Source organism: Miniopterus schreibersii, assembly GCF_964146895.1.
Source record: "Miniopterus schreibersii genome assembly, chromosome: 10".
NCBI classification, from domain to species: Eukaryota; Metazoa; Chordata; class Mammalia; order Chiroptera; family Miniopteridae; genus Miniopterus; species Miniopterus schreibersii.
This window is the reverse complement of record NC_138110.1, coordinates 19818432-19838394: the sequence shown is the minus strand read 5'-3', so window position 1 is coordinate 19838394 and position 19963 is coordinate 19818432. Positions and strand designations below refer to the sequence as shown.

At 40.5% G+C, this 19963-nt stretch overlaps 1 protein-coding gene across 5 annotated transcripts; it reads left to right on the top strand.

Moving 5' to 3' along the window:
- Nucleotides 1–1876: 1876 nt before the first annotated feature.
- Nucleotides 1877–19729, top strand: ELAC1 (elaC ribonuclease Z 1). 5 transcript variants are annotated; one of them, XM_081148522.1, is made up of 6 exons: nucleotides 1925–2003; nucleotides 3533–3728; nucleotides 4788–4833; nucleotides 7530–7694; nucleotides 13035–13502; nucleotides 14939–19729. In XM_081148522.1, exons 4-6 carry the CDS (start codon nucleotides 7538–7540, stop codon nucleotides 15403–15405), a joined length of 1092 nt encoding a protein of 363 aa, XP_081004648.1. In that variant the 5' UTR covers nucleotides 1925–2003; nucleotides 3533–3728; nucleotides 4788–4833; nucleotides 7530–7537; the 3' UTR covers nucleotides 15406–19729. The 5 variants fall into 5 exon arrangements, with proteins under 5 accessions (XP_081004646.1, XP_081004647.1, XP_081004648.1 ...); XM_081148521.1 differs by lacking the exon at nucleotides 3533–3728 and having other exon boundaries at nucleotides 1898–2003; XM_081148523.1 differs by lacking the exon at nucleotides 4788–4833.
- Nucleotides 19730–19963: the final 234 nt, after the last annotated feature.

Here is a 19963-nt window from a genome sequence, read left to right as displayed (position 1 = left end):
AAACATAAAATATTTGTTTTTGAACATGATAAATCACAACAGATTCTCAGTAGCCAGTTCACTAACATTGTTTGGTTTGGCCATCTTCACAGAACCACCAACTGCTATCATTTCCGGGCAAATCAGTTTCAAGAATTTGCCAGGGTCAATGTGAATTTGAATTGTAAGATATATTTTTAAATGATACCTATTGTATTAGATGCATATATATAACTTAATCCATTAAAAGGTGAGCACAATTAGAAAGTAGTAATATGTGTATGTGGAATAAAGAATTTCAGAGGAGACCTATTTTAGCTAAATACTTGACAAAGTAAAATTTTTTGGCTAATGATTTATTATCTAATGACCTTTAAAATTAACTGAAATTAAAACCATATTTTTGCAATTGATATTGTGTTTCCTTTGCTAACATCCTAAGCATTAATTACTGACTTCAAGGAAACCACATGTTGCAAAAGTCACTGCTTAGCCTTTCTCACCTTTCTATTTAAGATAAAGAAGTGGAATAGTCTTGCAGTAATTGCTCATGGGAATACTAGATTAAGGGGAATGCCTTGTGTCGAGTCTATTTAACCAGATTGACTTATTACAGGTGGTTCCAGGAATCAGTCTAAAAACTTGACAATGATGTGAATTGTTTTTTCTCTTTTGTCATGTTGTAATGAGATGTGTGTATTTTCTTAATAAAATTTTCCTATACATAAAAAATGCCTTATGACTTTTTTAGTTTTTCATGTTTAAAACGTGACTTTTTTTTTCTTTTTTATTGAATTTATTGGGGTGACATTGGTTAATAAAATTATATAGGTTTCAAGTGTAGAATTCTATAATGCATCATCTGTATATTGTATTATGTGTTCACCACCCCATGACCGTGTTTTTAAAGGCTGCTGTATATAGGGCACTTTTAAAACTTGGTATTATTAAACCTTAAAACACACACACACACACACACACACACACACACGATCTTATGGGAACATATTGTTAGACTTAACTCATAAGTGGAGCACTAGTCGTGCTCCTCATCTTTTTATTTCGTTTTGTTCAGCTTTCTACTCTATATATCCCCTTATTTAGTTTAATCATAGCAGTAAGGGAATTATTTCTCACCTCTCCCCACCCCCAGCACATACTCATTCCAACACCCTAATATTAGAGTACTAAGTCAAAAAGTATTCAGCATTACCTGTGAAGCTGACTTGCCAAAAAATAGACTAATCAGAACAGGCCTCTAGATCTAAGTCCTATGTGATAGGAAATACAGAGAATGGAGGAACACCTTAAATGATACCATGGAGGTGCAATCAGCCAGGTCCAGAATTTCCTGGGAAATTCTACAGGACAAATGACCCAATTTCTTCCCCAAATAAATGGCAAGAAAAAAAGAGGAAGAAAAAAAACCATTAAACTTAGACTTCTACCAAATGCAATGTGTAACCTTTGGATCCTGATTCAATCCAACGAACTACTTATGAGATATTTGGGGAATAATTAGGGAAATCTGAATAGTTATTAGCTGATATTAATAAGTAAGGATGTCACAACAAATTAGATGATATTAAGGAACTGTTAACTTCCAGGTGAGAAAATAACATTGCAATTAATTTCTTTAAAGAGCATATGCATGAGCAAAGCATCAGGCAACACTCTTGTTTGAAAAAATGACAAAGAAAAGAAAAAAAACAGTAACCGTTCTCTGGTCCTCACCGGTTCCCGCCACTATCCTATCCCACGAACTGGTGCGAGCAGGGAAGGAGGAGCGCGACCCACAGGGGGCCCGGGAAGGTGTCCGGAGCCGGCGCCTCGACTCCCGCTCCTCGCGCGGAAGGGCCAGGTGGGCGCCACCGAGCGCGGACCTCCGGCGCGTCCTAGAGCGGCCGCGCGCGGACACGGCCGCCGCCGCACTTCCGTCCGCGCCCGACGCCTCCCGGCCGACAGCTGGGTCTCGCTGCGGGCCTGCGCCTCCCTCCGCTCCCGCCGCGGGTCCCGGGGAGTGGGTGAGTGGGGCAGGGCGCGCCGGAGGGGGTCGGGCCAGGGTCTGCGCCGCCGCGGCCTCCCACGCGGCCCGGCGCGCGCTTCCTCCGGACTCGCGGCCCGGGCCCCGCGCCGAGCGCCCAGGCCCGGGGCGCGCCCGGGCGCGAACGTTCGCCTCGTCCACCCCGCAGGCGGGAGCCGCCCCTGCCCCGCGCTCCTGCCGCCGCCCACCCATCCTTTTGGGACACTTGAGTTGGAAGAGAGCCTGGGCTCGCTAGTGGCCGGAGACCTGGCCGCTGGCCCTGGCTCTGCCTTGGCCGCCCGCCCCGTCTCCCCGGGCCCCGGTTCGTTCTCCTGTAAAATGGAGGATGACAGTCAGTGCCCCGCCGGCACCTCGAGGGTCGTAGGGTGGGCACTGCCTGCCTGGAGACTGGTTCTCGACCCGGCAGCGCTTAGAATCACTTGGGAAGCTTTTCAAATGCGAAGGCCCCAGAAACACCAGGTGGTTGTGATTTGCAGCCGGGACTGAGATACACTGACCCGGAGCGGCAGCGCTGTCGTGCGCTGTGCTCCGGACGGAACGAGCGCATCGTCCCAGGCGGATCGTAGTCAGGAGAAAGCAAGCGGCTGTTTTATTTGTTTGTTTGTTTTTCTTAGAAAACGGGGACCAAATCTGGTCTGGTTACTTTTAATTCCTAGTGCCTAGAATGAATGGTACATGTCACAAAACATTCGCTATTGATTAAATTAATTTCTGATGACTTCCCGACCTAGTGGAGGAGTTTTGATTATTTGGTTTGTTATTACTTGGTTTTTAATTTTTAATTATGGAAACTTTCAAACATATTCGAAAATAAGATAGAGTACAGAATTCCCAGCTCATGATCGACCTGGTTTTATATATACCCTCACCCCCACTGGATTATTTAAAGCAAGTCTAAATGTACCATTACATCAGTTAAATACTTGTTTGTGTTTATAAAACACAACTCCTTTTTTAAACATAAAGGCATTATCAATCTGATAAGCATTTCCTGTTATCATCTGTCCAGTTAGTATTTACATTCCCCCAATTCTCTTCTTTCCCTCCCAAGTTCAGTTTGTCCAAATCAGGATCCAAATACCTCTTATATCTCTCTTAATCTCTTTATCCCCTCCCTCTTTATTTTTCCCTCTGTACTTTATTTGTTAAAGAAATCAAGTTATTTGTCCTGTAAAGTTTTTCCCTCCCTGTGGTGTCTGAGTAAACTGGTATGTAGAGGACAGCCTTAGAGGATTCAGGTTATACTTTTTGGCAAGAAAACCTGATAGGGTGTCTGTCCTTCATATGCTATCACATTTGGGGTTAGATAAGGTCGTGTCTGTTTTGTGGTGTTAAGACTGATTAATGGATTTTTCTGTACAAATAGCACCACAGAGTTGCCTGGGCTGGGTAGCTCAGTTGGATGGAGCATTGTCCCGTATACCAAAAGGTTGTGGGTTCGATCCTCTCTAAAATCAAGAAACATATCCTCAGGTGACCATTAAAAAATAATAATAAATTGCACCACAGGGTAACCAATTAACCAGGGAATTACAGAAGGATGCCAGCTAATAACTGCCAAAGGAATGAGAGAATACCACCTTTCGGCAACCCCTAATGAAATAATGGATCCTGGCAATGATCATTAGTGGCTGTTAACATCAGAAGAAGAGAGACAGCCAGACAGCGTGTGCTTCCTGATGGAAGTGCCCAATACACGTATCAGGTATTCTTGGATGATGGGTAGGGGATATAGATGAAATAAAATTGGCCATGAGTTAGTTCATTATTGAAGCTCCGAGATGGGTGTGTGGCAATACGGTATACTAATCTCTACTTTTGTATGCTTGACATTTTTTCATAATAAAGTTTTTTTTAAAAGATTGACTAGTGAGTTCAAGTCAGCCTGATCCATCCATTATAGTTCTGTTCTCCATTATCCTTCTAAGTGGTTCTCAAATCTGACTGCACATTAGAATCACAGGGGAAGAATTTTTTTTTTTTAAATAGTAAAACACATGTCTCACTTGCAGAATTTCCTGCTTAATTGTTCTGGGATGGAGCCCAATCATTGATATGTTTTAAAAGCTGATTCTGATGTGCTCCAGGGTTACATACCACTGGCCTAAAGCCATTATTTGTTAGGGATTGCCAAGTGATTATATTCTGTTATTCCCTCTGCATGTATTAGCTTTTAATATTTTTAACTTTCTTTTTGTTTATTCTTACCTGTCGTGCAAACTGCAGTCCAATAGGAAACCTCTGCAGATTAAACTACTTATTATCAAAGGAAGGTTTGATCTCAGAAGTGAAAATGTCGAGTGACACATGGAAGGGACACTAGCAGGAACCTAAAGGCTTGTGTGTAGGGTGGGGAGATGTACCATTTGTATGTGTAAGGTGTCTGGGGGAGGAGGGGTGAAAATGGGGAGAGCTGACTGTATCCCCAAAGGAAAGAAAGATTAGGTGAATTGTAGTTAGAAAAGCATGTTCAGCCTTATGACACATTTTTAAAAATAATATAAAAGAAATTAAATATAAAGTAAAATTAAATCACATGCTGTTTATTGCAACCAAAAAACAATTCAGAGAAATTTAAAAGAAAAAAAAATCTCTTCCCCTCACTATTTTAATTATCCCTAAGATAACCAGTATTAATAATATGGTATGTATCCTCCACACCAGACTTTCTCTGTCTCATATAAATGTAGGGGTTTTGGATATTATTATAAAAATGAGATCATGCCATAGCCATCTGTAAATTTTTTCACTGTCATCCTTCCAGAACAAGAGTTACAGACCTGACTTAGCTGCACAACAGCGAGTTCATGGTATGAATGTATACTAAAATATTCAATTGTTTCCCTATTTTTATTTTATTTTTCAGATTTCTTCCAAATTTTAGCCACCTTAAGTGTACCACAATAAACATTGTACATAGATCCTTTATTTCTGTAGGGTAGATTCCCAAAAATGGGAATGCTGGGTTAGTGTGTTGTTATTAGCAGCAGCATTATTATTGGTAATATATATTGCCCCATTACTCTCCCAAAACATGATAGCAATTCACACCCCCACCACTAGTAGCATAGGAGTGTCCATTTTCTCTTGTTCTGGTTAGCACTGGCTAGGATTTATATTTTCCAGCCAATTTGTGAAAAATGGTGTTCATTTCTTTAATTTGCATTTCCTCAAACTCCCTGGAGATTGAGCACTTTTCATGCTTATTGGCGGTTTAGATTTCTTCTGTGAATGTCCTGTATATATCCATTTTTCCATTGTATCAGGGGTGTTTTTTATTTAGTATTTTGAATACATTTGCATGAATTTGTTTTTAGGGGCATTAACTCTTTATCATACAGTACAAACACTTTTCTCCAGGTGTTTTTTTTTTTTGGTCCTTTGACTTTATGAAAGTTTTTATGAGCAAAAACGTCTTATTTTTGGAAATTTCTGGGTTTCCTGTCTTGCTCGTAAGGGCTTTCCAAACCCCCAAGTTATATACATGTCCTCCTAATATTTTTAACTTATCTTATTGGACCTTTTAAATTTCTAAACCATGTGGAATGTACTTTTTAGAGAGAGTGGAAAGGAGGGGGAGAGAGGGAGAAACATTGATGTGAGAGACACATCAATTGGTTGCCTCCCACACGTGCCCCGACCAGGGCCGGGGATCAAACCTGCAACCGAAGCACATGTCCTTGACCAGGAATCGAACCCGAGACCCTACAGTCCGAGGGCCGGCGCTCTAACCACTGAGCTAAACCGGCCAGGGCAAAATGTATTTTTATACACAATGCAAAGTGAGAATCTTGCTTTGCTTTATTCTGTAAAAATAGCCAATTATGTCAGTGCTGTTTATTAAATGTCACCCTTTTTATACTTTTCTTATATATTGATTCCCATAAATACCTAGATTGATTTCTAGACTGTTCCTTCTCTTTGAGCTCTATTTTTTTTGTGCCAATATTATTCTCTTAATTATACCCAATTAGTATAGTAAGCATAGTATCTAGAGACATAAGTCACCACTCACTGCTTCATGTCATTTTCTTGCCCATTCTCAGCATGTGCTTTTTCTTCCATCTTTTGATTGTTTTTTTGTTTCAAGATAAGTCTCACTGTAAATCTGACATATTTTGCATTAAATATATATATTGATTATAAAAAGATGAATATTTGTGTGATATTAAGTCTTATTAAGGAGCCTAATATATATCTGGGTCTTTTAGGGCCTGATCTTTCCTGTTAACTTTATTTCTAGTGATTTTACAAGGTGTGCTTTTTTTCTTTTGTGAATGAGATTTTTCCCATTTCTATTTTTATCTGGTTATTGCTAAGACTGAGGAAACTTATTGAAAATTTTATATATTTATCCAGCTGTCTGTCAAACTTTATCTTAGTATTTTTTCTTAAAATGATTTGGTTTTTTTTTCCTCCCAGCCCTCAGTGTGGATAATCTATAATTGTTTATCTGTAAGTTTGAGTTTATTCTCATTTATCCTATTTGATGCACATCTCCCATCACAGAAGTATATCAGAGATGGCAGATATGCCCAGAAACAGTAAAAGGAAAAAGATGCCAGGAGTTGGCAGAAATCTACACACTCAACAGGTTATTGCTGATCACTTAATAGCAGCAACCCAAATCCAGTCATGGACCCTGTCATTTAGAGGAGTGAGACGTTCATTCAGCATTACTGTAGTGCTGTAGAGCAGCGATTTTCAACCTTTTTCATCTCATGGCACACATAAACTAATTATTAAAATTCTGTGGCACACCAAAAAATATATTTTTGCTAATCTGACAAAAAAATAGGTATAATTTTGATTCATTCACACTGGACGGCTATTGTGTTAGCTGTTGTCATTTTTTTGTGTGGCAGTCTAAGGGAAAAGAGGTCAGTGCCCCTGACTAAATAGTCAGGTATTGCATGTTTTAAAAATTCTTGCAGCACACTGGTGTGCCATGACACACTGGTTGAAAATCACTGCTGTAGAGCATTGCTGTATTTATGATCATTCATAGGAAGGGCTGATCACAATACCATTGCTGTATTTATGATCATTCATAGGAAGGGCTGATCACATTTATTAAGTGGCACCAAACATACCACTTAATAAATGTAATTAAATCCCTTCTCAGAACCTCATATAGAGTGGTTATTGCTGTTTAGTGTTTACTAGAAGGACTTAAAAAAAAAAGTAATGCTTGGAGAGTACAGAGTCCCTATATACTCCCTTACTCCTTTCCCCCTATTGTTAACATCTTGCAGTAGTTTGGTGTCTTTGTTACAATTGATGAGCCAATATTGACACATTATTATTAACTAAAGTTTATATTGGGGTTCACTCACTCTTTGTATTGTACATTCTATGGGTTTTGACCAATGTATAACGACATGTCTCTATTGTATCATGAAGAATAGTTTCACTGCCCTAAATAACAATAAGTCTCTTAGGAACCCATTTTTGGTGATTTTGAGCAGTGATGTGAAATAATCTTTAGGTGATCTTTCCATTGCAGGGTAGAAGATGTCTATGGATGTGACGTTTCTGGGGACAGGCGCAGCATACCCATCCCCAACCCGGGGTGCCTCTGCTCTGGTTCTTCGGTGTGAGGGCGAGTGCTGGCTCTTTGACTGTGGGGAGGGAACCCAGACACAGCTTATGAAAAGCCAACTTAAAGCAGGTTAGTGTGCATTCAGCTGTCTCATTAAGACCATCTCTTGTTCTGCCTCATTTTCCTGGCTTTCCTTGGGCCTTTGCTCTGTAATAGCCCTGACAGTTGCGTCCCACTTCATTGCTAGAATCCTGGCAAGACTTGGAAGGCCCTCAGGCATCTGGTGCTCCCATTGAACTTTATCACTTGTTTATTTACTTTCCATTCTTCCTGTGAGTTTTTTGTTTATTTATGTTTTTACTGATTTCAGAGGGAGAGAGAAACGTCAGTGTTGAGAGAGTCATTGATTGGCTACCTCCTGCACACCCCCTACCGGGGATCATGCCCACAACCCCGGCATGTGCCCTGACTGGGAGTCAAACCATGATCTCCTGGTTCATGGGTTGATGCTCACCCACTAAACGATGCCAGCTGTTTTTCTGTAAGTTTTGAAAGCAGAGATTTATAGAGGTTTAGAGTAGAGGATGGTGTGAGATACATTAGGCATTTAGATGGAAACTGTCCAAACAAAGAAACGGTGTACGTGTACACATTTATTTCCACCAGGAGATGTAAGTATCATGAGAGAATGCAAAGGGCACTGGATGCTCAGAGGAGGGAGATGCCCTTTTCTACTTGGTTATCAGGGTAGGCATCTCAGAGAAGGTGATGTGAGAGTTTTTAAAGGAAGAGGAGGGATTCCTTGGGCTGGGGAGAAGGGCATTTCAGCCAGAGGGACTGGAGTGAGCAAAGACCCAGCAGCAGGGAGACGGGTACAGTGATGAAAAGCCTTAGGCCAGAGTCAGGCAGACCTGGGTTCCGGTCCCAGCTGTGTCTCGGTTTGTGACCTTAGCAGATCAGCATCTCGAAAATGGGGATAAAGACTCTACTTAGAAGGCATGTTATGAGAATTCTATGTAGCAGTCCCTTCTTTGTGTTAACTCTTAGCTCAAATGCCATTTCCTCAGAGGCTTTTCCTGAACCTCTGTGGTTAAGTAGCTCTTCCCTTGTCCCAGGCATTCTATAGCTTCGTCCTATTTTTATTAACTTCTTACCATCATCAGTATCTAAAATGATGTTACTTAAATAGTTGTTTTTGTGTGCACTGTCTCCCTGTACTAAGCTCAGTGATCACTTGTGTAATTTGTAGATGCCTAGTAAATACCTGTTCAATAAATGTGTGAACATGTTCAGCACTTAGTACAGTGCCTCTCTCTCATTAGGTCTTGATAAATGGTTGTTATTGAAGTTGTTATTCCTATGACTCAACACAGTGCATGACGTTGGGTGGCTAAAAGAAAGGATCCACAGATCTTTTGGTCTGTTGGTGGAAACTGACATGCAGACAACCATAATGTAATGAGATAAGGAGAGTAATGGAGGTGTTTCCTAAGTACTTCTGGAGTAATAAAGGGGGGACTGTATCTGTGTGTTTAGAGACAATATTCCAGAGGTGGTAACAGTAGTAACAGCTGAGCTAGGATCTAAGTGATGAATAGAACTTTCCCTGGGGAGAGAGGTATGCCTGGACATTGAAGGAGCAAACAACAAAGTGGGCAGCAAGCAAGGGAGTTTCGAGACATGTTGGGGACTCTTAAGCCATCCAGAGCACTGGGTTCTTGGCTGGGATAGGAAGGAGAGGGGTGCTGAAGTGAGCTGGGGCCGCTGGGGCGTGCGGTGGCATGCGGAGGCGTTGGAGCCTTATGACTCCATTGCTAGTCAGGAGCCACTGGACACGTTTAAGCAGGGGTGGCAGTCCGATCTGTGCTTTAGGACAGTTTTCCTGTGGCAGGTGTATTGGCAGAAAGAGAACAGCATCAGGGAGACCAGCTTCAAGGCCGCTGCATTCACCTGAGAGGAGAGAGGAGGGTGTTGAAGCAGGAAGTAGGGATGGGAAGAGGCATAATCTGAGAGACACCTGTAGAGCCCGCAGGAGGCGTCTGACTGCTGGGGCATAACGGGGAAAGAATTACTGTAACTTACAGACGGTTACGTCCTAGACCTGGAAGTCATGAAAAGTGCAGTTGGAGGAATGAACTAATGAACAGCACTTGGGACATGTGGCCTTGAGGTGTACACAGTTCAACCCTAATTGTATACTGTCCTGTGCTGAAACCCTGAAGTGACAGCAGGTACAAAGTTTTATGTCCCTTGGGTCACACAGGTGTTCCTTTCATGAGAACTCTCAGTGTAGGCACAGAACAGAGTGGAGGCTGTAATATTTAACTGTTTAGAGAGCAAGGGTTGAGGTGGCAGGGTGATTAAAATAGAAACAAGAAACTGTTAAGTGTAGGTACTAGAGGTTTGAGTATGGGGATAAGTCTTTCCTTTTTATTTAATACTGTATCAGTTATCTAATGCTGCAAAACAGATTACACATTTAGTGTCCTATTTGCATTTATTATCTTATAGTTTTTGTGGGTAAGGGAGCTCTGGCCTGGTTTATCTGAGTTTTCTGCTTTAGGGTGTCACTAACATGCAATCTCATTGGCTGGGGCTGAGGTTTCATCAGATGTTCAAGTGGGGAAGAATCTGCTTTAGAGCTCACTCAGGTTGTTGGCAGAATTCTTATAGTTGTAGGACCGAGGCTGCCCACAGCTCCTAGAGGCCTTTCTGATCATGTGGATTGCTGTTTCATGGTAGCTTGGAGTAGTACCAGCAAGGTAGAAAGAAATTCAAGAGGAAATCTACAGCCCTGGCTGGTGTTCAACAGATGAAGCACTGGCCAGAGCACCAAAGCGTCTCGGGTTTGATTCCCAATCAAGTGCACATACCTGGGTCTCAGGTTTGATCCCCAGCCTGGGTGCATGCAGGAGGCAACCAATAGATGTGTCTGTCTCATATCGATGTCTCTCTCTTTCTCTTTCTCTTTCTCTTTCTCTTTCTCTTTCTCTTTCTCTTTCTCTTTCTCTTTCTCTTTCTCTTTCTCTTTCTCTTTCTCTTTCTCTTTCTCTTTCTCTCCCTCTCTCTCTCTCTCTCTCCCTCCCTCTCTCTCTCTCTCTTTCCCTTCCCCTTCCTCCCTGCCTTCCACTCTCTCTAAAAATCAATGAAAAAAATTTCCTTGGGTAAGGATTTACAACAACAAAAAGGGGAAACCTACAGGCAGGATGGAGTCTTAAAACATAATGTAATAACATTGCATCTCTGTGTCATATTATACTGGTTAGAAGCCAGTCACACTCATATTCAAGGGCGTGAACACCAACCAGGAGGTTATTGGTTTCTCTCAGTAATCCAATATGGACCTATCATTATTTGATTCATTGAAATCCTTTTAGCTTGTACTGCCTCCTGGGGTAGTAATATTTTATGAGTTTCATAAGGAAGTACTTTGTATTTATTTAAACATACTTCTTTCAAGCTTCCATTGTCCTAATATGCAAGCATCTGATTAACAAGTATAGGTTTGCCATGTCTATTTCTGTCATAATTTTAAAGACTGAGCTTAGCCTTCCTTTTTCCCCTTAAAAAGTAATTATAAAAAGTATACATGCTCGTTGTAAAAATTCAAACAAAGCAGAAAAGTATAAGAAAAACCTGAATTCACGTCGGATAGGTAAAATTTCTGTACGTGTAGATACAGTAACAGTATAGGGGAGTATGTGTGTGTATAATTTTGCATGAATGGAAACCCTATATTTAATGTAATCTACTTTTTTTCAGCTGAACAACATATACAAGGACTGTATTGCAGACATTTTCCTAGGGCAGTAAATATAACTGCATCATCAGAGGATGCTTAGTATTCTACTCCTCTATGGCTGACATATTTTCTTGTTCTTTCTTGTTCTCAAGAGGGAACTCATGCATTTTTCTTTCTTCATTTGATAGCTTCCTTGTACCTTTGATAATTGTGGTTGCCATTCCTTCTCCCTCTGAAATCAAGTTTCTTGAAAAATGAAATGTTTGTCTTCCCTGAAACTGATAACTGTGGGAAGCAATTTTTTCCTTTATTTGTCTCACTCACTTTGGGTTCACGGGTTGTTTTGGTGCTCGGTCAGGCTCTGTTTTGCAGTAGATAGGGAGAGGACCCAGAACATCTGACGTGGCACTTTTGAGGTCAGCGTGGATCGGGACTTAACACCCTTGTAGTTCTCTTGTCTGCAGAGGCCTCAGGTCCACTCATAATTGCTCTGGCAGCCTGGACAGCAGGAAGGGGAAATGCAAAGGTTCTAAAAGTAAAAAAACAGCAAAAACAGGACTAAAAAGAGAAAATAAAAAGGAGCATATTGAGGAAACTTCTAGAAGGCCTCCTGGGGATTCTCAAGGTCCAAAATCAGCTTCTGTTGTTCCTTGCCACGGGGCCTGGGCTTGGTGTAGTAACTGGGAGACTCACTTGGAGAACACTTGTCTTGATATCACAGAACAAATCACATTATAGTCAACTATCCTGTTCTATTATGGTATCAATAAATAAACTGTTCTGTTCTTTTATGGTAGCAAATGTTTGAAAGAGGTGGGCCATGAGCTTGCACCAGAAGCCTCTAAATATGTGTTATTGTGATTGTTACTTTTGAAATGCCCTGTGGTGCATCTTAAAAAAATGCTGATGTGGCATCCTGCCACATACCAACAGTAAATTCAGTTTACCATTAGGTAAATCAAGTTACAACCTAAGCCAATATGCACTGAAAAAGCTGTTGTGTTAATTCAGAGGGAAGGGAAGGGATGGGCCCATGTACCTTTACATAATACCACAGGGGCTCTGCCCTCTGACCTGCATTCTAGTGTCTGTTGCCCACCTCCTCCCCTCTCTGTCCTTTACTCCCTTACTCTGTGGACTCCCTCTCTTCCTCTTGCTTGTGTCTCCCTCCCTCATCTTCCTTCTCCTCCCCCGTCAACCTCATTTAGACAAGCAGGTTCTGACTTGGTTAGTTAATTTCTGTCCAGTGTAGAGAGTCTTTAAAAGGCAGTTTGGGGTTTGGGCACTGGTCCAGTCCATTGGAGCCAGGAGAACTTGTTTGCTGGAAATATATATTTGCTATTCTCAGAGGGAACAGTAGGGGGCAGTGTAACTGTCAGGTGCTCTTGACACTTAAGGCCTACGTACTTAAGTGAATTATTTTGGTACACTTCCTTATTGCAACTTTTTTTTTGGTAGGAGGATATATAGAAAAATACTCTGAAAACTGTAACACTATAATTTGAAGATGTTTTATGAAAAAGTTGTCTTAATAAAACCATCTAGTAAAACCTTTCTTCTGGAATCATGTAGAAAAAAGTATAAAAAAATAAGTTTATGGTGATAAGTAAAATTCTAAATTCACTTTACTGCTTTCTATGTGAGTTGTTATGTATGTTTCAAGTATCTTCGTATGGATCTTTATTTTGGAAAAATTCCCAATTTTCTTTTTCTACCTCAATCAAAAGGGAGAATTACCAAGATCTTCATCACACATCTTCATGGAGACCATTTCTTTGGCCTTCCTGGCCTCCTCTGCACAATCAGCCTGCAGAGTGGCTCCACAGTCACCAAACAGCCCATTGAAATCTATGGCCCTGCAGGGCTTCGAGACTTTATCTGGCAAACCATGGACCTCTCTCACACGGAGTTGGTCTTTCCTTACGTGGTCCACGAGCTGGTGCCTACAGCTGATCAGTGCCCTACAGAAGAACTGAAAGCATTTGCACACACAAGTAGAGCAGACAGCTCTCCCAAAGAGGGGCAAGGAAGAACTATCCTGTTAGACTCAGAAGAAAACTCATACCTTCTGGTCGATGATGAACAGTTTGTTGTAAAAGCATTTCGCCTCTTTCACCGGATTCCTTCCTTTGGGTTTTCAGTCGTGGAGAAGAAGCGGCCAGGGAAACTCAATGCACAGAAACTGAAAGACCTCGGTAAGTGTTTTTTGTCTCCTCATCAATCAAGGTGTTGTTCACTGAGCTATTAGAAGTATCATAGTAACCTTTTCCTGTCTCCAGGCATAAAACTGACACTTATTTCCTTTGTCCAAGGTTTGCTTATTAAGGGAGATTCTTGGGGCCAAAAGATGCTATTCAGAGCAAAAGCCAAGTATATATAAGCTGTCCCACTGGGATTAATAATTATTCAAAGTGTGTATGCAGTTTTGGGGAACACCCTGTATTTTAATCCTTTTGTCTTCAGCTCCCCTGATGCACATTCTTAGTCTTTCTTATCTTCACCTGACACTATTTTGATTGGCAGGATAGTGGTTGTTGTCATAGGTCTAGGCTTTTATTTTTTCATGTCTTTCTCTTAAAGGATGTTTTCAATGACATCTTTGGCCTGAAATTTTTTGCCATATCTTAATCTTACAACTGCAAACAGTTACTTTCAGGGTTTTCCTTCTCTGCCTTGATTAAGTTAATTTGATATTCATTATACTTTGCCTCAACCATTTTATGTGCCTGGGTTCATCACAGTAGGAAACAAGCACAAAAGGTGGCCTCGGGGCCCATCTGAGACTTCATACCTCTTCCGTGCTAGGTCTTCATGCGTGAGGGGTCTTCAGCATCTCTGGAAGCAGTGTCCCGGCCTGTTGTACCTCCAGCATCTCTGCCTTCCTCGGCATGGCCAGGGCAGAGCCTTTGAAAAGCACGATGGTGTCGTCTATGTGTTTCTTTATTCACTTAGCCTCTTCTTTCCCAGCTCAAACAAAATACGAAATAATGAGGAAAGGTAACTTAGGCCACAGGTATTTTTATTATCTAAAAACCTGTGGAAATACTCATATGTTGGGGAACTTTAAACATGATCTATGTTGGAATTAGTAAGCATGTTCTGTTTGTTTGTAGGTACTGTCCAGAGTGATAATCAGGTACTATTGTAGATGAATATGAGATTTAAGCCCAGTTTGGTAAAGGTGGAACCGCCCTGTACATGAAGAAGATTGATTATTTTATTAAGTTATTCAGTTTGTAGGTACCTTGTCATTATTTAAATGGACTCTTCAATTTTGCGCAAAGATGAGCTTGTTAAATAAAGCGCTCTCCAAAACTGTTACTCCCATGCACAGCAGAGCATTGAGGCTGTTATCTTGACTGTAATAATATTGTAGTGGGACTTAAGAGCTTAAAACTTATCTGACACAGGTGCTTGGGAAATGTTTTTTAAGTCTAGGGCATTGCCAACACGGAACTTTTAATAATGTATAAATATTCCAATTTTCCACAAATAGTAAAATATTTATACAAATTATGAAAAGAACTAGATGCCTTTTCCATTTGCTATTTGCTGCGCTGTTAAAACAGACTCTCTTAACAAGTCATAAATTCCATTCCCATGATGTGATGTTATCTGCCTCCATCATTAGGTGTTCCGCCAGGTCCTGCCTATGGGAAGCTGAAAAATGGAATTTCTGTTGTTCTGGAAAACGGAGTTACAATTTCTCCCCAAGATGTCTTAAAAAAGCCTATTGTTGGAAGAAAAATCTGCATTTTGGGTGACTGTTCTGGGGTTGTGGGTGATGGAGGGGTAAAGCTGTGCTTTGAAGCTGACCTGTTGATCCATGAAGCGACCCTGGATGATGCCCAGATGGACAAAGCAAAGGAGCATGGCCACAGCACGCCACAGATGGCAGCAGCATTTGCAAAGCTGTGCCAAGCAAAGAGGCTTGTCCTGACTCACTTCAGTCAGAGGTACAAACCAGTTGCCTTGGCCAGAGAAGGAGAAACAGATGGGATTGTGGAACTGAAAAAACAAGCTGAATCAGTGTTAGATTTCCAAGAAGTGACTCTAGCAGAAGATTTTATGGTGATTGGCATTCCAATCAAGAAATGAAACCAGTGTTCCTGAATGCATACCGACATGTCCATGAATATGTTACTGAACCTACAGTCAGTTTGTTGTTGTTGTTTGGGCCTAAAATTATTTCGGTCCTAATAATACTAAAAAGGGTGGAGCTTCATTGCTGAACTGACTCAGCAATGAGAGGGAGCAAGCTTTTTGATAATAAATCATTTTAAAAAGAAAAAAACTAGCATCCTTTTTAAACTCCAAATTTAACAAAATGATAGACTGTTTAGGTAGACTTCGTGTTTTGTGGCTGCTGCCTCGGATGTACCATATGCAATCCTGGGCTTAGCTTCTGCCCAGCTTTATTGCTGTTATTGGCAAAGTACACAAGGCTTGGCCCTCTTGGCTAAAAATGGTATTTTGGCAGTTTGTGTTGAATCTGTTCATGTTATTAACAGAATAGAGAGAAGTGTAATGAGACATTGAAGATGCAGGAATGAAGCCGGCATGTTGAATCTTGAACTCTTTGCAAGAATACTGACTGCAGGGTCAGGCAAGGTGTTTATCCTTTAATTAATGTGTTATTGAACTTTCCGGTTTGCTCTAAACCTGTGGTTCTCAGCTCAGGGTGATACCACTCCCCTAGATGGAGTTTTGAAATTGTGGGGATGTTTCTTTTCCAAATGACCGAGGTGAGGGGAGAGTACTACTGGTATTGAGTCAGTAGGTACCAGTGATGCTAGATCCTGTAAAGTTTGGGTCATCCCTATATGATGAAGAATTATCTCACCCCAAAATACAAATTGCAGACCTGTTGAGATACATAGCAAATTAAAACTTATGCTCCCAATGTAAATATACCTTATCAAAATTCATGACATAATGAACTGAACTACTAGGTAAATCAAATTCTACAACAAATCCTGAAGAACTAGCTAAGTGAATGTGTTGGAATTGGAATGAAGTATCAGAAGTTATTTGACAGAAATGGTCCATGAGCTGGAACTTATGAATCTGGAGGTAAAGAAATTATATCTATTCAATTGAGTTTAAATGACATGTTCCTATTAAGAATTCTTTGAGCACATTTTTTTAAAAAATACGTCTTTATTGATTTCAAAGAGAAGAAGGGAGAGGGAGAGAGAGAGAGAGAGAGAAACAGAGAGAGAAACATCAATGATGAGTCACTGATCAGCTGCCTCCTGCACACCCTTACTGAGGATGGAGCCTGCAACTCAGTCATGTGCCCTGACCAGGAATTGAACCTCGATCTCCTGGAACATAGGTTGATGCTTAACTGCTGAGCCACGCTGGCCAGGCGAGCACAATTTTAATAAATGTTCTTTCTAGAGTAGCTTTTCCTTCTGAGCTGCCTTCTACTGCCTTCTCCTTCCTTCATGCCGTGGGGTATCTGACTCATTTGGCCCACAATATTTCTCAAAATGTGTTACATGGAAAGCTAGTCTTAAGTACTGGTTCACTAAAAGGTTTCCCTAATCAAATCAGTTTGGGAAACCATTGATGCTATGTGCTCCTGTAGGAGTGTCCTAATGCCCTATGATATATTAAAAACAGTGCTGCTTGAGTCGTCATAAATCAGTCTTTGGTGCCAGAAAGACCTGGTTTCAGAGTCTCATTTTGTACCTTATGGTGGTACCTGTGTGGTCTAGAGCAGATTACTTACCCTCTCTGAACTTCCACTTGCTCATCTCTAAAATGGAAAAAATAATACTTTCTTCATAGGATCATTGTGATTAAATAAGACAGTACATAAAAGGAGCATAGCATGTTGTTTAAAGGTGTTGAGAAGTCTTGCAGTACAGAGGCCTGTCAGCTCTATTGAACCCCCTTCTCAGTCCTATTTCACCACATACCATTATCATCTCAAGAACTCAGAAGGTTTTATTTTATAGTACATACTTAGAAATATTGTCATGGTGTATACTATTAAATTCCTTTGGGTTCTGGGGCTTCTCCAGTGAAAAAATAAATTTTTTTTCCAGAGAGAGTGGAAAGGTGGGGGAAGAGAGAGAGAGACATCCATGTGAGAGAGACACACCGATTGGTTGCCTATCTGGCTGGAATTGAACTTGAGACCCTTCAGTCCCTGGGCTGATGTTCTATCCACTGAGCAAATCCGGCTAGAGCTCCAGTAAAAAATTTTTGACTCCTGGACGGTTCTGGAGTCCCTAGAAGAGTGATAATCAAGATGGGTCTAGTAACTTGAGATGTCAGTCATCCTGAAGCAGTCTTTAGAACTGTCTGATTCTGCCCTACTCTAAGCTGTCAGCCTGCCAAAGTACAAATTTGACCAGACTTAAAGTGTAACTTGGTTTCTGAACTTGATTCAAACAAGCATTTATTAGGCACTTACTGTGTGATCAAACCTGTACAACAGGGAATGGCTAATACTAGTATCTACTGCTTGGAGCTCTTGAAGGCAAAGACTATGTCTTAGTCACCTCTACATTCTTAGAAATACCCACCCATAGTAAGCACTCAGAAATGTTTATTGAGTAAAATGAAGTCTTGATATCATGACGACGTAAACTTTAGGACTTAAAGTTTAGGTCCTGTGCCCAGTCCATTTCCTTACTGTATTTGTCCAAAAAAATTTAATTACCTGGCTTGGTGATGCCCCATTCACTGAGTACCAACTAAGTGTCAGGCTTTACTGTGTTGGGAGTAGGGAAATGAATATAAGACAAAATTCTAGGCTCACTAAGTGGTAGAGACAGATAAATGAACAACAATAAATAGACAGTTCCTTCAAAAGTTCTTTCGTGTGGCCTGGTGCTCAGCTTGCTGTTTCTGAGCATTATTTGGTAGCTTACTTGAGCTGTGCCCTTGAAATCAGGCTCTATTAATGTATGTGGGCTAAGCCCTCAGAGACCATGGGAATGTGGGAATGAACTGATATGCTGGATCAAGTGTAGGGTATCAGCCCATGGTGAGAATTCTTTCTTGGACTCTCTTCTGGCCTAGAATTTGTTCTTAATGGTAAGACACACTCTAAGAATTTGTGGAGCTAGAATTAAGAATGAAGCTCCTATTGGACTTCCTAGAGCCTATAATCTGTTTATTTGTTGTATGGCTCTAAGAGGGGATTAGAATATTGTGCCCAAAGTTATTCGATCGCTTAATCCTCTTTTGCCAAGGAACATCTTAGAACACTGAGAAATGCTGTTCCTTAAAACTTACCAAGATTATTATATTTCTATTTTCACCTGCACCGTTTATTGAGGTAATGAATTTCATGTATACGGTATTTTCTTTGTCCTAAACTTTCTTAGTTTTATTAATTTTTTTCTTTTTATTGAATTTCCCTCTGGTAATCACCATACTGTTATCTGTGTCTATCTAAACGGACTTTCAGTTGTCAGGAATCCATAAGTACCAGCTTCTTTTAGATAAAAAAAAAATATGCACTTCCCAATTCTAAAAAGGTGTTTAGACTTGTCCAAATAGACCCCAAATCAGCTCTGTCTTCTAATACTCATGCCTCATTAATATACTTTAAATGAACTTTTAATCATAAAAGCAGCATATGCTTGGTAAAGAAATTTTTTTAAAGATTCAGGAAAGGGACAGCCCTGGCTGGGTGACTCGATTGGAGCATCATCTGTACCCCAAAAGGTTGAGGGGTAGATCCCTGTTCAGGATCCATACTGGAGGCAACCAATCAGTGTTTCTCTCTAATATCAATGTTTCTCTCTCTCCCTTCCTCTCTCTCTAAAAAACAAACAAACAAAAAGAAGAAAACACACATATCCTCAGATTAGGATTTAAAGAAAGGAAGGAAGACAATTACTCATAATTCCATTACCCAGAGAGCTACTACTTCTGGTCCATGGTCTTCAAACTGAAGTGTGAGTCAGTATTACTCAGCGTAGTGTATAGGTAAACAAGGGCGTGTAGGTAGACAGGGATCCCACTTGGTTTCTTGCTCACACTCCAAAACAGCATGAGAGAGGGCTGTTTCATTACTCCATCAATCGATGATACGGAGTATCATCAATTAATGACCTTTCTAACGTGTCTTCCGAGACATTTGTCTTATAAAGATTATTTTTGCTTCCTAGGACAAATAACTTTATTATGTCTTTCAACCAGCACATATAAGTCAGCTGTGATTGTCTTGAATATTGTTATGCCAGCTTAAAATTTTAATAGTTTTTATTTAAAGAGGTAAAAATTTTTACTACTACAAATATGTTTATTGTAGATGTACAGTGAAGGTACTTTTGTCTTCATAAAGGGAAAAATTTATTGTGAACTATACGGTTCTGTCCTTACTGATAGATGAGTTTTCAGTTAATGAATGAGTCAGAGTATGTTTTTTCTTATATGGGAAGAATAAAAAGGAAATGCTGGTAATGCTTTGAATGTTTGCTCTTGGCAGGATAAGAATAGAGGTAAGGGGGGTGAGGCAGGACATGGGGTAAGATCAAGAAATTCTTTGCTTCCATAGTAGGAAGTAAACAGTATTTAAAACTGAAAAAGAAATAGCACTTTAAGCATATTATGTTTAAAAGAGGGGGAAGGAGGTAGTAAATACCGGATGAATAGTTAAGAGTGGAGGAAGGGATCCTCAGTGAAAGGT